Source organism: Nyctibius grandis, chromosome 10, assembly GCF_013368605.1.
Source record: "Nyctibius grandis isolate bNycGra1 chromosome 10, bNycGra1.pri, whole genome shotgun sequence".
In the NCBI taxonomy this organism is placed as follows: domain Eukaryota; kingdom Metazoa; phylum Chordata; class Aves; order Nyctibiiformes; family Nyctibiidae; genus Nyctibius; species Nyctibius grandis.
Window position 1 is genome coordinate 15,697,083 of NC_090667.1, and position 20,664 is coordinate 15,717,746.

The 20,664-nt window shown below is 39.2% G+C and overlaps 1 protein-coding gene across 1 annotated transcript; it reads right to left on the reverse strand.

Annotated features, from left to right (window-relative positions):
* Positions 1-249: 249 nt before the first annotated feature.
* CHIC1 (cysteine rich hydrophobic domain 1) lies at positions 250-20,033 on the reverse strand. Its single transcript, XM_068409251.1, has 6 exons — positions 19,873-20,033; positions 11,567-11,621; positions 4,784-4,939; positions 2,156-2,212; positions 1,864-1,923; positions 250-1,067 (listed from the first exon to the last, which is right to left on the reverse strand). The coding sequence occupies exons 1-6, from the start codon at positions 20,031-20,033 to the stop codon at positions 1,017-1,019; spliced, it is 540 nt and encodes a 179-aa protein (XP_068265352.1). The 3' UTR covers positions 250-1,016.
* Positions 20,034-20,664: the final 631 nt, after the last annotated feature.

The window sequence follows — 20,664 nt, forward strand, 5'->3', positions numbered from 1 at the left end:
TTCTCCTTAGTAATGAAGGTCTCAAATTATAAAACATTTTTTTCCTTACTTAGAAAACAAAACAAAACTTGACATCCATATATTCCTAACTTAAAAAGAGGCTTTGGGATATTTTGCTAATAGCAGCCGCCATCTACCCCACAAATGCAACTTTTTCAGAGGTGAACTGTATTTAGGCGTCCTGTTCCAGGTGCTACAAACAAGACCTGAAATACTTTTAAAAAAAAAAAAAAAGACAGAAATGCTATGCATTTTTCATCCATTTACTAAACAAAGTGCAACTGAGCCCTACACATCTGATAGTATGTACAAACTCATTATGGCTTTACCATAAAAACAGCATGTGAATGGGTCTATACAGAGGGGTACCAGCAAATGTAATGAATAAAACAATGCCTGGCTGTTGGCAATAGAATAAGAGCTATATTACATTCTGTAAACCTTGGCATACCACACTTTACATTATGCAAAGAGTCAATATTTACAAATCCATAGTGGGTAAAATAATTAACCCCCTAATGTAAATGATGATTTTGCAAAGTGCAGGACAAAACCAGTGCTGTTGATTGCAAGTCCTATGCAAGCAAGTTATACTAAAATCATTACTACTAGATGCTTACCTGGACATTTCTACTGAGGGTTTATAGGATTGTGACTTTTAGAATGAAATATACTATGACACGGCATTAGGATGCATGTTTGAGGACAGCAAATATAGAAATTAATAAGGCAGCATGCTCAGAACAAGTTTAAGCAGTACTGATGTTAGATATCCCTAGTGGCAACTATATCAGTTAATGTCAAAAATTCAGAGTGCAACATAGAAGCCTCATTTAACATAAAAAAAATGTGCAAATTGTTCTCTTCTTAACAAAAGAAAGTAACATAGCAAGGAAGATATTCTACTGAAGAACATTTTTAAGTCACAGCAAAGTAGACCATCTTCTTTCCAAAATCATCTACAAGGCACTAAGGGTAGAAAATGACAGGTAACATGAAAGACCAAATGCTGTTCCTCAGTCAGGTCGAAATATGGGATATTTTGGTAAGAACTCTATTAATATTACCTGTTGAAGAAGGGAAAAAGACAAGAACAGAACACAGTAACCAAACAGTTCAAACCTTCAGCACAATTTCCATGCAACATTAGCTAGTACAGAAGACTAAACATATCTGAGATATTCTGTAAGGAGGGAATGTTTCCCAGAGTAACAAAGCAGAGATTTCAGTCATTTTGAAATACAGGGCTTCTGGACGCTTGACTTTTTTGGAGTGACTATCTCTTTTCTCCAAGCCTACCCAATTCTTCACAGCTATACATTAAAGTGTATGGGGGACTAGTAGGACCAGAGAAATATTTCAAATTCTGCTTTCCTAAATGGACTGTCTTGGTTAAAACTTCATGAAATTCAGAGCTAGCAAAAAAGAAAAAAAAAAAATCCAGACAAAAGCCACACTACTATAAAAACGCAATATTTCTGCACAAATAATTTGAATCAAAGTAATTAGGAATACCAATGGAAAAGGTGGGTAAGTGTTAAAGAACTATGGACTGGTGTGGGAGTCACATCAATGCACGAGTCCCAGTGGGTCTCCCTCATTACAAACTACAGACCAAAACAAGCGTACCTGCAGTGCAAATGCAGAATTGCTATGAAGAGAAAACCTGTGGTGAAAATTTCTAAGTCTCATTATATGCCATGGCTGCTCTTGTTAAAAGTGGATTTCATGGCTATATGTCAAGCACAACTGCATGTTTTTCTGAGAGATTTTTTCAGACAGGTGAGTCTAGTAAATTAAGGATTTTCTCTATAAAATCATAGTTATGTTGAATACCAAATAAGTAACAGAAGTAATACTTACATATTCCATCATATTGCTAGTTTCGCATTTCCTCTTACTCAGCTTCCAGTGCAAACCAAGCTAAGAAAATAATTATCAAAGGATTAATGCATACCACAGCATCGTTTCCATGAGTAACATAACATGCATTAGCAATATCAAATTATTAGGATCTGGAACACTTCAGACACACATTTAAGATCAGTATAAAGTATGGAATTATAACAAGACTGTAAAATTCCTCCATGCCAATCATGCAAAAAAACTTACTATTCTTAAAGCTGAAAAAAACAAGCACTCTAACTTTTCTTACCTTATGATATAGTCTGTTATTTTCCCATTCTAATAACTTCTGAATTGATCTTCTAGTCTAAAAAGTAAGTCAAAACTGTATTATAAATGATTCAGTAGCCAGCCTCATCCAGAAGAAACTTACTATTGCATTTCTGGCTTAAGATTAATTTAAAATAAGTTACTTTTATAAAAGTAGAACCAAGCAAAAGAAAAATTACAAATGGAAGTCCTACCACTTCAACTTCCCACTCCTCACCATCAGATCTTCTTCAGAAAAAAAAGAAAACACCCACAGGTTTCTTGTTAACTAAGGACAGCAACTTTCCCAGAATTCATTTACTTAGTAAGAGATTCTTTGAATTCAGTATTTTTGTCTTCCACAGCCAAGCCAACAAAACAGAATCTCCCACATTCTCTTGGCCAAATACTGCACTTGCTACAGGTGGTCTGCTGACAACACGTAATTTACATGCATGTAATTTCCAGATTTTGGTAATGTAATTGTTATCTGAATCCTGAAAAAAATCTCAACACCACAGAACTCCAGCTCACAACAACCAGTGCCTGTATTTTCAACTCTTGGATACCAAAGTGCATGAGACCTTCATGTTCTACTCTTTTGACAGCTGTGGGAGAGGAGATGATTTTTGGGGTTCCAGTGATTTTTAAGGTCACAAGAAGACCACTGTGATGATCTACTCTAGTTCCTGCATTGTATGCTACAGAATTTCATCCACCAATTTCTTTGCTAAAGCTAATAACGGTAGGTGAGCTACACCATCTCATTAAAGATACAAAGCTATCCAATCCTGAGTCAGGGAGTTAATGGTGGAGAATCCACCGCTTCTTTTTAAGGTTTTCCAGTGATGAAGCTATCCTTGAAATTAAAAAGTCCCCACACACTCATCTAGCAACAAAAGGCATTATGAGATCCAAACTGGCTGGGCTGGGGTTAATTTTCTTCACAGCAGCTTGTATGGTGCAGTGGTTTAGATCTATGACTAAAATAGTGTTGATACCACATCAATGTTTTAGCTATTGCTGGACAGCACTGACCAAAGGGATATTCCACACCATGTAATGTCATGCTCAGCAATAAAACTGGGGGCTATTCTTCCCATTGCCCAGAGACAGGCTGCACATCGGTCTGCCAGAGGGAGATGGCAAGTGCTTTGCCTTTGCATCACTTGGGTTTTCTTCCCTTTTTCTCCTTCATTTATTAAACTCTCTTTATCTCAACACGTGAGTTTTTCTTACTTCTGCTCTTCTGATTCTCTCCCCCATCCTGCTTGGGGGGTGGTGAGTAAACCAAGCAGCTGGTGGGTGCTTAGTTGCTGGCCAGGTTCAACCCACCACAAGAGAAAATTGACAACTACATGAACACTACAACATCACATGGGCATTTATTTAGATTTTCACTAGCACAAGAATGTTAAATATGGTTTTAAAACTGCAAATATTCCATCTGTATATCTCAAGCATATTCCTCTGCAATAAGAATGTTTATGAAGGCAGTTAAAACGAGCTAAAACATGTCCTGTAACTTTAGTGACACAGGCTTCAGCGAGTGTCAACAAGGTAACAATGCCTTTTCTGCATTTCACTTTTTTTTAACCAAAAACTCAATGTCAGTCAATAGAACTGTTATTTTCTTGAGCAAGCTGGAAATTTGGCAAAACACTTCCGTTTTATTTTCTCTGAATCAATGCCTATTCCTCATTTTTGCTTTCAGTTTGTTTTATTAAAGATCATAAACTCTCAAAAGCCAGAAGTATTACTTTTTAGCAGATTTTTACTTAAGATCTTTTCTTATAATTAAATTGATAAGTGTGAGGTTTTTTTCCCTAGTGCACCTATGTACTATTTATATTTATGGATAACAAGATTTTATGGCTACAAGTCTTAAACTATGTAGCTGCAAAGAATATCACTACACTATACCTATTTATGTATTTTCTAAACATTTACTGCTGTGATCAATCAATTCTAAATGTAAACCACAGAGGTAATTAGGATCATGTTTACTTGATACTGCTAAAGCGCTTTTCAGAAGTATTACTTTGGACCCGAGTTGTCACCTTTCTGTTGGGAAAAAAAAACCTATAAAAAAGGGAAGTCTTTACACTTCCTGAACAGAAAACAAATTTGTGTTTGTTCTTAATAGAAACAGCACAGTAAAATATGTCAATTAAGCCACAGCTCAGAAAAGTTATGGTAACTATTACATACAAAAAAGTGATTTTTAATTCAAAAAATATTTATTCTGGAGTGTGGCAGGGGTGTGTGTGAAGAAGAAAAGTAATTTTCACTCCAGTTCAGGCAGTCTTTGAAGGTCAATGTCCAGTTCTGCACGCATTTAATTCAATTCTTAGACCTTTAGAAATCCTGGAAATTTAGATTATCATATACTCCATCCTGTTCTTTGAACGGAGATGGGATTAGCTATTCCTAAACCTATTAATTCAATTGGTAATTGAGCATTATTTCATTAAAAATCATATTTTTTCTATTTTCTAAGGAATGGAAAACGGAATTACCTTTTGAATGCAAGACAAAAAAAGCGGTTTTGAAACAGGGATGATAGTATCGAACATGATTTCATATTATCAAAAATAAATAGAATAAGAAGAATGAAACATGTACTTACTCTTTTGTTAAGACAGACTACAGGCCACAGACTACAGCCCAGTGTGCAGCAGCAGCACAGACAGCCACAGAGCAGCCATTTTACATTGACAGGGAGATTCTTTCTTAAACAGGTGTTCACACGACTGATGCTGGTCTTGAATTCTTCTGGGGCAACCTGCAACAGAAGTGCTGAACTTCAGTGGAAAGCCATTACAGGTGTATTTTCTCAATAATTGCCTCTACAGATTAAAGTGTCAATGAAACATAATACCATTACACAATATGACCCCATCTTCTAAAACACTGGTCACCCAGTGAGCACGAAAAGTCGCTTTCCTGTAAAAAATTAATTTATGGTGCATGCTTTGCAAAAACGTGCATTAAAAAGCTAAACATCGCTTAGATGAACAGCCTCATCCGTACTTATTGCTCCACTAATAAACCAATTGTCCTGATAACATAGTGGCCCCAAACAAAACTAGAAGTGGGGCACAGCTGTGCAACGTACGCACTGGCTACACTGACCAAAACAAATGGAAGAATGACAGATGTCTGGTTTCCAAGGGAATGCGGGGCAGCTGCGTAGTAAAAACACTTGTGTGTCACATAGGAAAAAGGATAATATTGTTCAAATTAATTTCATACCAATGCAAGTCTACACTGTGCCTGAGTGAAGGTGGACCTCTGTCCACAAATAAATTCCTGAAGTGGTCCATATCGACATGAGGCCACAACTCCACTTGTGGCTGCTTCCTAAACTAAGGAAGCCCGGAAAGACATATACTGGATCATATTCATGGCAAAGAAATGCATCTTGTACAGCGTTATGAATAAAGCCTAGCTGTTGAAAACCAACTTATTTACATTAAGGAATATTCAGCAGAGCTTACTCAAAATAGTATTTGCTATATATTGCCACTGCAGAGTCACAGTGGCACATTTTCTATCAGAAATAAGCTCCTTTCTCTGATAGCAGCATGTTTCCTACAGAAGAGCGAGAGCACTTACCTATTTACACACCCCAAATGCCTCATCTCTCGACAGAATCTAAATAACTTCTATCTGACAAGTCAACTATGGATTCATGGTATCGACTCCAAGATGGCACTTAACTGTAACACAATCCAGCATCCGGACACACAAAGCAGAATAATCAGATGCAACTTCAATAGACCTGACCAGTCAGGCACAACTCAAAAAAAAAGTCTTTCCTAACTACTTGCCACGTTGAATCAAAAAAACCCCTAGAATTAGTCTGTATACAAAGCTGTGCAACTACTACATAATTCTTCCAACTAAGCAAACCCAACTTTGCTCATTTGATTCTGCAAACAAGGGCAACAACAAAAGCATTAATGACAAAGACTCCTTTCACCAAAGGAGCAAAACTATGGGACAGGAAATGGAGAGGACCTGACTCTGCTACCTCCGCCTATTCACAAGAGCTAAATTCATTAAAACATTGCAGGAAAGGGAGTAAATAAATACAACATCTGTTTCCTGGCCCTTCAGATCACTACGTAGTATAGAGTCAGAGGTCATCTGGGTTTGTACACAAGCCAGGCCTACAGGTAGTAATATAAGAACATGATTTAACATTGTGATTATTTTATAGCAGGAATTAATAAGTACATAGAAAGTATTTATTTTGCAATTATACAGGCTCCCCCCCATATTAAATAGACTGTCTTATAATTCTTTTTACATATACAAATGGAGGAAGTACAACAAATTTCTTTAGACTGACTGGAACATCAACATTTAAATATGTTTTACAAAAGACACCTAGTTCAAAAAAAGAAAGAAAGAAAATGGCAAAAAGAAACAGAGACCCCACGTATTGGGACATTTTCAATGAACAGAAAAAAAAAATCCCATTGTAATGTGGAAAACTAGCCTGTACTTGCATGTATCAGAAACAGCAGGTTCTGCAGATCTCTGGCAATGCCAGCTCTTGTATTTAGGATACTACAAATAGCAGATGCACGTAAGACCATTTCACCTTCAATGTGGTAGCAAGTTTTGTAGTAAAGTGCAACTCGGTTGTATGCAGTACAAGTAATATTGTACAGCTACTGCAATCAAACATGGTTCAAAGTAAATTGAGATTGCTAATTTTAATGTACGTATTCTCAGCTCCTAAGGAAGTTTACATGTTCTTAACATTTAGATGTACACACATGGCACTTTCTTTGGCAAGTCTTTTGAAATCTGTACATGTATCATTCTAGTTGTTTATTTGAAAGATAAAAGTAAGTAGGTTTTTTTTTCTTGACCCCATTAGTACTTTTGCAATGAATCTCACTAAGAAAAGAGAATGTTTCCTTTTCTATTAGACACAAAGTTTACTGAACCTTGACAACAACACACCCCAACCTCAAAATACAGCTGTACAAACCTACCAAGGACAATGGAAGCGCACAGTCTAGAATTTAGTTTAACATGAAGAAACCTTGTCATCAGTGATAACATCCAACATGAGAAGAAGTCAACCAGATTCTTAGATCATAGCTGGCAGGAAAATTTGGGACCTAATAAGAAAGCACTGGGATGGTGAGATTCCCTATTTCTGTGCTACTGTTAAGGGTAACATCAGGTTAACAGCTTGATGGTACCTTCTAAGAACAATGTTGACGTCTTCTCCTTCCTGTAGAGCACAGCACTGCGAAAGGCTAAACTAGAAACCAACTTTGGATGCCACCAAGAAACAGAGAGAATTTCTATTTCAGCAATTTTGGTATGATATTTACCTTAATACTGTATTATGAAAGCACCACTACTACCTGGTAATGCACCAAATACTTCCACGTAAAGGTGAATCTCTTAGCTGTGACTTAAGATGAAATTACTTAAGATGGTTTTGGCTAACCCAAACTATTGGATATATTTCTCCCTTTAGGAAATGTAATCTCAATAAATATTTCTGTCAGTCAATGACACATCCTCATTTGGAACTAAAGGAACCAAGGACCAAGATAAGCCTCATTCTGTGATAAACAGAAGCAAAACACAGTTTTGTTGCTCTCAGTTTACAGCTCAGTAACCGTTAAGCATTGTTACACAGTGACAAAGAATGAAATATCTGTAAATAAAATAACTGTTCTAATTTAATAATAAAATGGTATCCAAATGAAACAGTCACCAAAGAATTTTGTTGATTTTCTGGCATGCTTTTAAATCTCGCCTTTCTTGCAGGTACAGATATTGAAAGGTTAATATGAAATCACTAATCTATTTCAAACAAACAGAGAATTAACAGCGCCTCCTGAACAAAGCAAGCTCCCTAAGAAAGTCTAGTTTTGAGTAATTTTGGAAAGTCTCTTGGAGAGTTTCTGTCTGGGCCTTGAAAAGAATGAGATAAGTCCATAGCTCCTGGCTGTGCAGTACACCTTGTAAAGAGACATCAGTTCCTTTTAGGTCTTTAAGGGATGAAAAAAAAACCCAAACATAAAAGGAAAGGAGGGGGTGTAATAATATTTTACAACAGGATGCAAGAGGATCTCCAAACACAGGAAGAGAGCAAGTAAAGCCCAGCAGGCCTGATCTTTCTCCTTCAGTCATCATGCCCACAAAGCCTATCCATCACGTGTTGCAATGGGATCACAATACCAAGAGCACATTTTATGGCTTACATTTCCCAGCTTTGCACAGTAATCTCTGTCTCGGACCCTTATTGTTTTAAGATCAGGGCAGGAAACTCCACTTTCTCCCTTAAGGTTCGCTGCCTCCATCATTTTCTTGTCACCTGGAGCAGTGTGTGCTGTTGTGCCATATATCATATGAGTATTTTGTTAAAAGCTTTTAAATGCTTGTTTTAAAAGAATTAATAGCTGAATGAGCTAGGCCCAACATCTGACCTACCTGCTATTTTCCTTTCCTTTATTGTTTTATTGTCTATGTTCTATCCTCAAATATACACATTCACCTCTCCCCCCCAAAAAAAGCAACAAACATGTCTCAATTAAATATTTAAGATGTAATTACATGCATCTTGGCGCTAGGCTAATTTACAATAACTATCCAGACTCTGAAAACTAGGAGATAAGGACATAGGGGAAGTGGGTGAAGAAGGAGGGGTATTTCAGGTTTTAAAAAAGGGAAGTTAGCAGGTTTACGATCATCATTATGTAGATGGGCAAACTGAGGGTCAGGAAGCTTAAGTAAATTCCTAAGACTACACAGTGGCATAAATCCAAAAAGTCTGTGCTTCTCAGAGAAAGGTGTAGCTAGCCAGTTTTATCTATTTAGCATCTTTATCGTGCATTGGATAGATTTTCATCCTCTGTTTAGAAACCTAGATCTTCATCTGTATTTATTAAAAAGACAAACCATAGAGAAATCTATCAACCCCACCTAATGGCTTCATCTTTTACACCCCATTAGCAGATGGGATATATTATTAATATCAATTCACAATGACAACAAAGCCATTAAACTTGATGTTACACAAACATTCTGAATAAAGTATGACATTGCCTTATACTAGCTGTGTACTAATGCAAGCTCACAGTAAACATTTTAATCACAAATTGTTAATATAAACAGTCACTATGCTATGCATAAATTGTGATTTCATAGAAAGTAAAAATTTCTACTTAAAGTGGTGTATCAATTGACTACAATGCTTATTATTGTGCAGTATTTATCAGGATATTTGAAGAAAACCTTCCTACTGGAAAAAACTGAGTTTTCATTTTCAATAGGGATAAAGGTGACTGCTACAACCAGAGGAAGAAGCAGATTATTTATTTCTTGCAATTCATGAAAGTATTAAAAACCAAAAAAACCACAACTGTGGTTTTTAATGTCTTTCATGGCAGCGTGTGACAGGCAGTAAGAAAAATGTGTTTACTGTCTCATCTGATTGGCGTTTTCCCCCTCACAAAAGGGAACTAATTTATTTTCAAGGTCTTCTTACTCAGAAAGCCCCTCAAATCCACATATGGGAAAAAGGTAGCAGGATATCAAGATTCTCAACAGAAGCAGCACACCTACATAGAGCAAATCCCTGCTCATATGATTTATGCTGTCACTGATTAGATCTATAGAACAAGAAGGGTAAATGCCAAGTAACTTCCTCTTTCCTCTCTTTGCTAAATTATGTCCAAGCAGTCAACTGAACTTTAATTTAAACTTCTGTTCACTGTCTATTTAATAAGAGGAGGACAATCAAGTGGAAAATGCGACAGGCATTGATGCTCATATTAAAAAGTGTGTGTTTGGGGGGGGTTGGGTTTGGGTTTGTTTTGTTTTGTTTTGTTTTTTAATACACACAAATATATTTTAGAGAGACACAAAGAGATGACATTATATAATAAGATTTAACATTTCCTGCTAGATATTTTCTATAGGCTTAATTATAACAAACTACAACTTGACTAAAAGAACATAAAATTGTTATTTCCAAAAAGTATTCTGTGGCTTTTCAGTGCTCAGAAAGAGCTTTGCAGAAAAGAATAAACCTTAGACATTCAAGGTAGTGAAATGCAAATGGTGTTATCACCAGCCTTCACATTAGACACTGCGGAAACAGTAAGACTCTTCCTCTTGAGCTCAGTGAGATTCTGAAGCAAGGCCAGAGCTCCCATGCTATCTTTTAACAACCAAAAACTCCAAATAGCAACCTGCTTTTCAATTGTACTGCTGTGAAAAAAGCTGGACAAATTCAACATAAATATTTTATTCATTATACTCTGGGGTGAAAATGAAGGAGAAAAACCCCAGATGGATTTGGCAGAACTAGGAAACGCCATCCAGCTGCATTTTAGTATATTGTTAATATGACTCAACAGCTACTGCAAGAGGCTGCAGAGGCAGTGTAGCTGTATGGTATGCCATCAGAGAAAGCAGTAAGAGCCAAATAAACTTTTTCCTCGCAAATTCTGGAAAAGATACACAAGAATATAAAATGAAGCAGAAGAAAAGCAGTAGGTAGTGAAACAGTAGAAAAAAAAAAATCCAAGAGAAAAAGAAACCAGAATTTTAAAAGTCTAAAAGAAAACCACAATTATGAAAAGAATTTAGGACCACAACCAAGAATTTTCTTACAAGATTTCATTAATTAATAGCTACAAATGAATATTTATTAAACCTGCATTTAGTAAGATGACAGGATTCCAGAGAAAGCAAGAGACTTGCCAACACTAATTTTCAGAAATACAAAATTATTATATTTCTGAAAGTGTACTAAAAACCTCCTTAATTTATAGATTTAACACTACAACGTTTTGTTCCTGAAAGCTTCAGATAAAACAGATTCTCTTCCAGAGATGGGTCTAAAGATAAACTCAAGGCTTGAGAGACAAGCTCCTTAATTTATAGATTTAACACTATAATGTTTTGTTCCTTAAAGCTTCAGATAAAACAGGTTCTCTTCCAGAGATCTGTCTAAATATAAACTCAAGGCTTGAGAGACATACTAAAGAGAGGTCGAGCATTTGAAATTATTTTTAATTCACACAGGAGGCAGCACAAACTCCAAATACCTATAAAGCAAGGTTAAGTGAGATGCTTTCATGTAGATTGCCCACATGAAAACAGTATGATGCCATGTTGAGCTTTTCTGTGTTTTGGATGTCAATAATGATAGCAATCACTGCAAATCATTTCTCCTTGTTTCAGAGTACACCGTAGGGACTTGGTCATCAACCAGCTAGTTCATACAGGACAGAGTTATGGCAACAGTCTTCAGTGCGGTGCTGACCTGCACTGCACTGGGGATTCATGAGTATGTATTTGTAACACAAACCACTGGATGCACTGGATCTTCCCATTTAAAAAAACAGTTTAATCTCACACTTACCTTCCCTGTCAGAACAGAAGGAAATTCTGTATCAAACTTGTTGCTCAAGCCAAACCTTGAAAACAAAAGAGACAAACAAAATATATTCCACCTAACTTATTTTGTTTCCCTTAATAAAAAAATGTAATAGATTTTGTACTTTAAAAAAATGAAGCTATTAATTTCTTTTGTCCTTACATTTACATTATTTCATGAGCTTTCAATCTAAGTTTATATAAGATCTCATGTATCATTCATAAGGTCACTTACAAGACAGAGCAATATAGCTTGTTGCCTTACTTCAATACCTTCAAGTCTCTAAAAGCACAAAAATTCTTTTACGATTGGATAGCACTAAGTTTCGATCTTTGCTTTCACTACCAAAAAAACCCTCCAGCTATTAAACTCCACTTTTACTAGGTTCAATAATCCTTTTACTGCTATTTTTCTTACTCATGCAATTTATTCACATGCAACAGATAAAGCTAGTTATAAGGATAAATTCATCATCATCGTAGAAATTTATAACCATGTAGTTTTAAAAAATTGCTTGGGCTTAGTTAAACTATCTCATGCAAAACATGTAAGAGCCTACACAGGGAACAGTTTTAAAACAACTATGAACTTCAAGAAAATTAAGTCTTAGGTATCACTGTGATTATTCTTCATTGAAGCGTTCTTCTTATTAAGCAAGGGGTAAATCTTCCTTATAACCAGTGAAACCTACAGGGGGCTGGACTTCGCTTGTAAACCTGTATTACCACTAGCTCCAAAACTACTGAACCAATGGAAACTCCCCACAAGCCAGTGTTGTAGATCAGCAGGATACCGACAGTGCAGGCTGACTTGACTTTGTTTTATTTGAAGCATGTAAGTAGGCAAGAAGTTGGTCTTCTGCAGAACAAGAACTCTGATCTTCCATCCCCTCTACCTCACTTGAAATCTTTAACCTTTGCAGTTCAGTAGTTTAACAAAATACAACAGCAGCTGGCATCTCGGCTACAACCTCTATGTTTGAACAGAGCTTAATGGTAAGTTTGTAAAGTTACACATACTGTACATCAAGTTCACTCTCAGCTCTGCTAAACTATCTCCTGAGTATTTTTGTTCAAAAAAAAAGAAAAAACCCAAAAGGATCACAGCCAAAAAGGGGAGCGCAAATACATTTAGTAGTGTAATATTTATTGTAGAAACAAACCTTCTGGAGAGGGAGTATTTGCTTTGAGTCAAACTGACACCTGAAGTACTCCTTACTGGTCACTTGTACAAATACCAGTATTGCTGCAATGTCATCAGTTCCCCATCATTATATACTACAGACATACTCATGGGCACAGCATAATAATTGAGATATCCAAACTTGGCAATGTAGCTTGTTTACAAAAATGTAAAATAAACCTTAAAGAAGAGAGAAGCATAATAAAAGAACTTGTGCTGTCTTTAGAAATCCAGCTCATTAAAATGTTTGTCAACAATACTGGTGAAGTCCAATCAATGGCTAATTCAAGTCTGAGCCTTGACTCTTGTAAAGAGCAGCATATTGGAGCACTACTTGTATAAAACATTAAAAAAACCCCAAAGAGTAGATCTTAATTGAAGTGTTTCTTCAACCTTTGTCTCTTAAGCTATTCTAAGCACTACAACTAACTGCCACCTCTTTGTGTTTGTTTCATTCAACATATTTTCACTGAAAAGTTTCTAGAAGTCAATGCAAGTGACCTGACCATCAGCACAGCATGGGCTACTGCATATTCACGTGAACCAGCAAGCCATGATGTTACATTAGTGCTACAAAAACAAACAGCAAAACCAGTAAGATTTTAGCAAACACAGAGGTTACTAATATCAGCACATTTCCATTCTCTGTGAATGTAATCTAGCAAGTCAGCCTCTGCATTTTGTAGCTTTTCTTTTTCAGCTGAAATCTTCCAAGTTCTGTTACACTCTGTATTTATTTTCAAGGAAGCTTGAAGAACAATGAAGTAGTCTTTTCAGTCTTTAAAAAAAATCCATAAAAGACCAACAATACAAAGCATATACACGAGACTGCTTTGAGGAATACAGACTTTTCCATAGATCAGCAATGAAACTACCTGAAATGATCACAAAGTTGTAGCAATCAGACAACATACTAAATGAACTACTAGAAAGTTCTGGTAATACTGCAGAATTATTTACTCTACCAATATAACAGACTAATTGCACTAAATCATGCCAAAGGTCCACCTAGCCCAGAACACTGACTCTTACAATGGCCAGTAGCAGATGCCTAGGAAACAGCAAAAGAAAAAAAAATGCAAATGTGTACTAGTATTTCCCCATAAGACTCTTCTGACCGTCATCAATTCGTAGTTCAAAAACTTCCTAAGCCATAGCTAGTGTCTTCTATCTCACATCTACTCATTAAAATTCCCACTGCACTACCAATTTCCACAAAAAGTGACATAAATTAGTGCTTCCTGATTTAGATCTATTAAGAATACAAGCCCACAACACCTTTTATTACGTTAAATTTGAAGTCTGGTAATGTCATGAAACATATTTAAAAGCCAAAACTTTTATCAGTTGCCAAAACATGCCATTCAGTTATGATACATCCAAGAAACCTCAGTTACAGAAATGCATCTCTGACACCTGCAAATGGCTAAAAGAATATAAAAGGTTCTGACTATACTGAACCAGGCCTAGGCTGCGTTCTAATACTGCGCTTAGTCAGCATCACTGATGGCCTTTAGCACAATTTTAAAGTGTCTCTAGAAGTTTTACAGACTATCCTCGTGATGATTTACCACACAGTTCAGAAACATTAAACTCCTATTAGACTGGGGGGGGCGGGGGGAGCACTGGAATTCAAAAACCAAACAAAAAAATAATTTTTTTTTTAGAAATGTTAAAGCAGAATGTTGTATAGTTCTACAGCTTTGCAAGCAACTTTGTAAAAGTACTGAAGTGTTATTAGAATATTTAATGTAAAAAAGTTACAATCTAAAGTCTCGATTAAGAGATAAATAACTTCATTAGACCTTCTACAACAGACTAATAATCTAGCACGATTTGGCACATGAAACCCTCTAAAATTCAGTATATTTAAAAATTGCGATGTAAAATAAATTCCAGTACCTGTCCTTCAAATCATCTAAGACATCAGTTGGTGGCCACTTATTTCTGGGCTAGTTCTCTGGCTCCTCAGTGAAAGCTGCCCAAAGCCTAACATTTAGAAACTCAGGTAAGTCACCCAGATACTTCGGCTGCAATTTTCTCCTTAAATGACCAATATCTCTAAAAGCAAGGTACTGTTTCCTATAGGCAACAACACTGGAATAGAACTAGGATGACCTCACTTTCTAGTTTTTCTGTCTCTCTTTCCCTCTTTTGATGTACAGCATCAGAGAAGTCCCATAACCCCATTCTCCCCCATTTGTAAAGTGGACAGAATGCAACTTCTCATAGGGAGCTGTAATAAGATATATTCATAAATCCTGCATAAATCAGAAACTGAAATGAACACCCTGAATCATCAGTTGCAAACCCCACCTGCAACACGTATCACACTATAAAATTCTTTTTTAGTTTACAAAGCATAAGGATGTACAGTTTCCTGTCCCCAGAACTGAAACAGGAAGATTTGGAAAGCACTGTCTCACATCTAGAACAGACATGTTTACAGGTGCTACACCTTTTTTCTTCTTTTGACTTAAATAGCACTTCGTTCTTCTTTATCCCACTACTGTATTTATAGATAGTAATCAGCCTTACCAGACTACACAAGCTAAACCCGTTTAGTCAACTCTGGTACAATAGGCTTTCCAACCCCCCTTCAGCATGGCTCCTTTCCCCACACCTAATCCAGGTTAAGTTCAGCCTATCTTGAACAGACGAACTCAGATCCTACATACTATTCTTTCTCAGGTGTCATGTAAGCTTTGTCCAGCATTAGAGGATAAAGAAGACATTCATCAAGAGCCCTGAGCTGAAATCTCCTTGAACACTTCACATTTCTCCTCCTAGTCTAAGACCTTTTCCTATGAAGCCAACAGAACTACTGGAGAGCGCCCTTACCTATGGATGATGTTTTGGAAAACTAAGTTTTTGGTAACTAGTGGAAGGCTTAGATCATTTGCTATTTTAAATATGTGGAATCTGCTGTTTTAAATACACAGAACATGGAGTAATATCAGATAATAATCAAATGTCATCTTATCACAACTGAGAGCACCTGGCTCCTCCCTGCCTTCCCTAATTGATGACAATGTGCTTTTCATTAGCACCTGGATTGTGGATCCCTGGGGCACTCCTAAAGAAAAGGTAACAGAACAAGAAAAGTTAACTTGTATCCAAAACTAGTGGTTTACAGACAAGCAGGAATCACAACCTGCATACTAAGGGCAAAAATATGTTTAATGGCTATTTCATTACCTCATTACTATCCATCCACATGGACTTAGTGATATGGAAAAATTACATCAGATAAATAAAAACTTCTAGCCAAATTAGAGTTTGTTTACTGCTCTGTTTCTGAAAGTTATCGCTGTTGCTTTGGTAGGCATATGACTCAGTCTTCACTAAAAATGTTTATGGTGAGATATTTGGACATACCAACCAGAGTCACACTGACTATGCAAGAAACAGCAACCAATGGGTTTATAACTCATTAAAATGGAATTTCAGAAGCAAAGAAAAGGCTTTTACTAGGTCCTAGTAATTTCTCTGTGCTAAAATTCAAAAGCTTTCTGAAAACAGTAAATATGACTGACAGTTAATTTTTTCAAAGTCTGAATCTTCTAGAGTGAAAGAGCGTTGAACAAGATGAGCATAAATTTTGCTAACTGCTTTCACACACATTCTCTCTCTCTCTCTCTGTGTAAAATAAAACAAATACACTTTACATGACCACTCTTACCATGCATAGGGGTAAAAGGGTTAGCAAAACAGCCAGTGGAAAAAAGCAAGATCCTGCTAAAAACCCTCAGAAGATTTTTGGAATTTATATTTAGTGCTGTTGGATACTGCAGTAGAACTCCATTAGGGTCAGCAGCTGACAAGATCATAAGAATAAAAACTCTCATGCAAGAAACTAACACATAGTTTGAATCTACTAACTTGGGAGTTTTGTAAGAGTACATGAAAAACTGGACCAGAAGATGACCCTGGAATTAGAGAATTATGCCTGCTCAATACACCAAAAGTATCCAAGGCGGCCAGTGTCAGATGAGGAACAGAAGGCATCTGAAACAAAAATCCAAGGAAAACAATGGCTTTTTAAAAGTAAATTTTTCTTTTCCTTTTTCTTGTTTTTTTAATACAGTGTTTGACTTGTCAGGAGAGAATTTTTTATCAGCAATGTTCCAGACAGGTTCAGAAAACAAACACAAATTTTACTCGATGATGTATCTCACTGCAGTAACTAGAGCAGGCTGCTTCTGAAGCCAACTGATTTCAAAAGCAGCAGCATCTGTGTGATCAAAAAGTGACAGAATTTCAGAGCTGATACATACTAACCAGAAACTCATCAGGAAGCAAAATATTTGCCATTTAATAAGCAGGTTAGGATTACATACTATAGTGTCCAGGGCTTATCTGCATTTTATTGATAACATCCCCTAACCGTTTTTATTAATATGTACTTAAAGAGGAGGGAATCCTTTCTTTTGTATGATGAGTTTCATCAAGGCAGTACTTGGAGTTGCTGGGAGGATATTAAATGGTCCAATGAGCCAAGCAGAACACAGTTGTATTTTTTTCAAATCCGTAACATCATCAGCCAAAGAAACTGAGACACTTAAGGGTTTAAATGGGCAGAAATATGTGACCTAGATCACCTTAATAATATATGTAAAAGCACACCAGGGGAAGTGGATGAGGAAAAAAGACAGAGTTAACTAATACTGGACCCTTAATGGACGCTTTCAGACTCTTGTTGTATCTAAGAGTCTGTGTTATGGTCTTCAGGTTCTATATTAGCACCCAGCTCCAGCTCAAGGCTTTCTCTTCGGTGCAAAATTAAATGTTCTTGCTTCAGTATAATAAGAGTAACAGCAACAACAATAATAATAGCAAAATCCTCTAGCCACTGCCCTCTCACACAGATCTTCAAGGACAGGATGTAGCAAGGGGAGAGCAGAAGTCCAACCCTTCACTCCAGCCTTGCCTCTTCCAGCTGATTGAGGTATCTCACTGCTCCTTCCAAGGCTCCCTTGAGTGCCAAATGCCTGGTTTTCTTGTTGACCCAGGCAGTCTCTTTTCCATGCTACATCTCTGTTCCTTGTGGAGGCATCAGGGGTGTCAGCACTGAGGTGCTGGAGCAAAGACACTGAGGTGCTGGAGCAAGTCCAAAGGGCAACAAAGCTGGTGAAGGGTCTAGAGCACAAGTCTTATGAGGAGCAATCACTCTCTACAGCTACCTGAAAGGAGGTTGTAGCGAGGCAGGTTTAGTCTCTTCTCCCAGGTAACAAGTGATAGGATGAGAGGAAATGGCCTCAAGTTGCACCAGGGGAGGTTTAGATTGGATATTAGGAAAAATTTCTTCACTGAAAGGGTTGTCAAGCACTGGAACAGGCTGCCCAGGGAAGTGGTAGAGTCACCATCCCTGGAGGGATTTAAAAGACAGGTAGATGTGGTGCTTAGGGATGTAGTTATTGGTGGACTTGGCAGTGCTAGGTTAATGATTGGACTTGAAGATCTTAAAGATCCTTTCCAACCAAAAGGATTCCATGATTCCAATATATGCAGATTTAAAAATACATCATGAACTGATAAAAGCTGCCTTCTACCATTCAGGTATGTATGCTTGTGACAGGAAGAAAGCTGGGAGGAGTGAAAGAAAGGGAAAATAAGGTGGATCAGAATTCAGTTCAGGTAGTTACAAGGGCATGTATGCCAGCTCATGATTTACACATCACTTACAAGTACTTCTTTCTTTTGATGTACACATCACTAGTTGAGAGAGTTCTTGGAGATGCTCCTGCCCATCCCCAAAAGATGCTGGAGCCAAGAAGGAACTTTAAGGAACACGACTAATACACAAAAAACATCACAGCAGACAAAGCAAATAAGTGTGTAACATTTTTTCCAGTTTAGTGCTTAAAACCAGGTAACTAATAAGGTGGGTCTGTGGTATTCTGATCATTTTGCGTGTGTTACATCCCTCCTTTAGTCTGGCAACATGCTATTTGGTGGCAGGGCAGAAAGAAATTCCATCAACACAAGCAAGTACACTGTGGTGCAGCAGAGCAACTGCCCACTGGCACTAGCTCAATGCAAACCTGATTTAGACTTACATGACGGACACAATATCAAATCCAAGATTAGTTCCCTTAGGATGAGAGGGCCTTCCCCACCCAGTGGCTTTGCTGCAGATAGCTAGAGATCACACTGCACCTATTTACAGAGAGAAATGTGCATTCTTTTATGCAATCCAAAGACAGACCCAAAGCAACACAAGCTTGATGGATCTCTGCAATATAAAAGCTTCAATACCTCCCTCCCTGCCATAAAAGTGAATGTAACAACCAACGGCTTGTTACGGATGTACTTGGTTATATTAATTCCTCCACTTGGAGGAGTAGGAATATTAAGAAAATCCCTATGAGTAAACATCACATATAAGGTCACAGTTTGCTCATCTTCTGTTCAAACTGTTTAAATGATGAGCAAACATTCTGGCTCATGTTGCGTTCTAATGATAAAAACACTTAACCTAAACCAAACTCACAACTAAGTTCGCAGTCGATAAACTACAACACAGCCATGTGCCTCCTCTGCAGTGCAGTGCGGGGGCTCCGAGGCTCGGCTGAGGCAGAGAAGGGTCACAGGGAAATTGTTGGAACAGATTGCTGATCCTGGCATCGTGGGGCGTTTAGTTTTTATCTAACAGATTGTTTGGAAAAAGTGCACCCAGGACTGCCAGGGCTGATTAGCTGCTGCTTCTGCACCCAACGGCCAACTGAACTTCAGGTGTTCATTCATGACTTTGGGCTGCCTCGAGCTACTGGAAAACACGAAGTTTCCCGTTTTAACACGTTAAAAGCCGAACTCCCCTCACAAACCAGGCGACGGGGGCGGGAGCAGGGCTGCAGCTCGCGGTACCGCGGGCAGCTCGCGTCCGCGGGGGAAGGGGAGCTCGGGGCAAGAAGGGACGGAGCTCGGGGCAAGAAGGGACGGAGCTCAACCCTCCTGGTGTCCCTACCCCGCCCCGTCACCGCCAGCCAGCAACCGTGCCCCGGCAGCACGGTGCCGCCGGCAGCACGCTGCTCCCGCCCGGCCGCCCCCGCCCCGCCCCGCCGGCCTGTCACGCTGCCTCCTGCCCGCCGCCAGCCCCCACTCCTTACACGGTGATGTGCCCGGCGCCCCGTACCGCTACGGGATCCGGCGCATCGCGGGGCCGGGGCAGCTCCTGGCTCCGCACCACAGGCTCGGACTCCTCCTCCTCCTCCTCCTCCAGCTCATAGATAGTGTCGAAGTCCGCCATATTGGGCAGTAGTACGCTCATCTCAGCCCCTCCCCCCGCGCGGCCCCGCCGCGCGCCTGCGCACTGCGCGCCGGCGGGCGGAGCCCCGTGCGCCGGCGGCGGCGGCGGGAGGCCGGCGCGCACGCGCAGTGGAGCGCGAGGCGGCGCGCGCGCCCATATATGTGTGCGCCTGTGAGAGGGTTGAGGGGCGCGCGCATCCGGAGGAGGGGTGGGGGGGTATTTCCTCAGCCTCGCCCCGCGGGGCGGAGGGGAGCGTAGGGCTGCCTGCCCGCCTGCCTGCCCGTGGCGGCGGCAGCGCCTGCGGAGGGGACGGGGGTGTCCCCTGCAGTATCTCGGGAGGCGGTACCCGCGGCGGGGGGGGGGAAGTTGCGGCTGGCCCCGCTGACGGGAGGAGGCTGCCGCCGCCGCCGCGCCTCAGGTGCGCGCGCCCTTTCCCGCCGCACTGCGGGGGGTGACGCGGCTCGCGATCCCTCGCACGCGCTGCCGGGGCGGGGGTCACGAGCCGGCGCGAGAGGCGGCTGAGGGAGGGAGGCGGCTTCCCGCCCGCCCCTCGGCGCGGCAGGTGGTGCGCCGCTCGGTTTTGCCCCCTTTGCAGGTGTATTTCTGTGGCGTTTTTAATAAAAACAGCCGGGGAGATACTTTCCCCTCTTAA

What these genes read in the sequence shown, in the direction of transcription:
- CHIC1 (XM_068409251.1), bottom strand. Translation starts at nt 20,033, where the DNA reads ATGAGCGTACTACTGCCCAATATGGCGGACTTCGACACTATCTATGAG. An exon ending in CTTCTGTTCTGACAGGGAAG is followed by an intron (nt 4,940 to 11,566) that starts GTAAGTGTGAGA and finishes CTTCTGTTGCAG; the next exon opens with GTTGCCCCAGAAGAATTCAA. An exon ending in TAGTCTGTCTTAACAAAAGA is followed by an intron (nt 2,213 to 4,783) that starts GTAAGTACATGT and finishes CTTACTTTTTAG; the next exon opens with ACTAGAAGATCAATTCAGAA.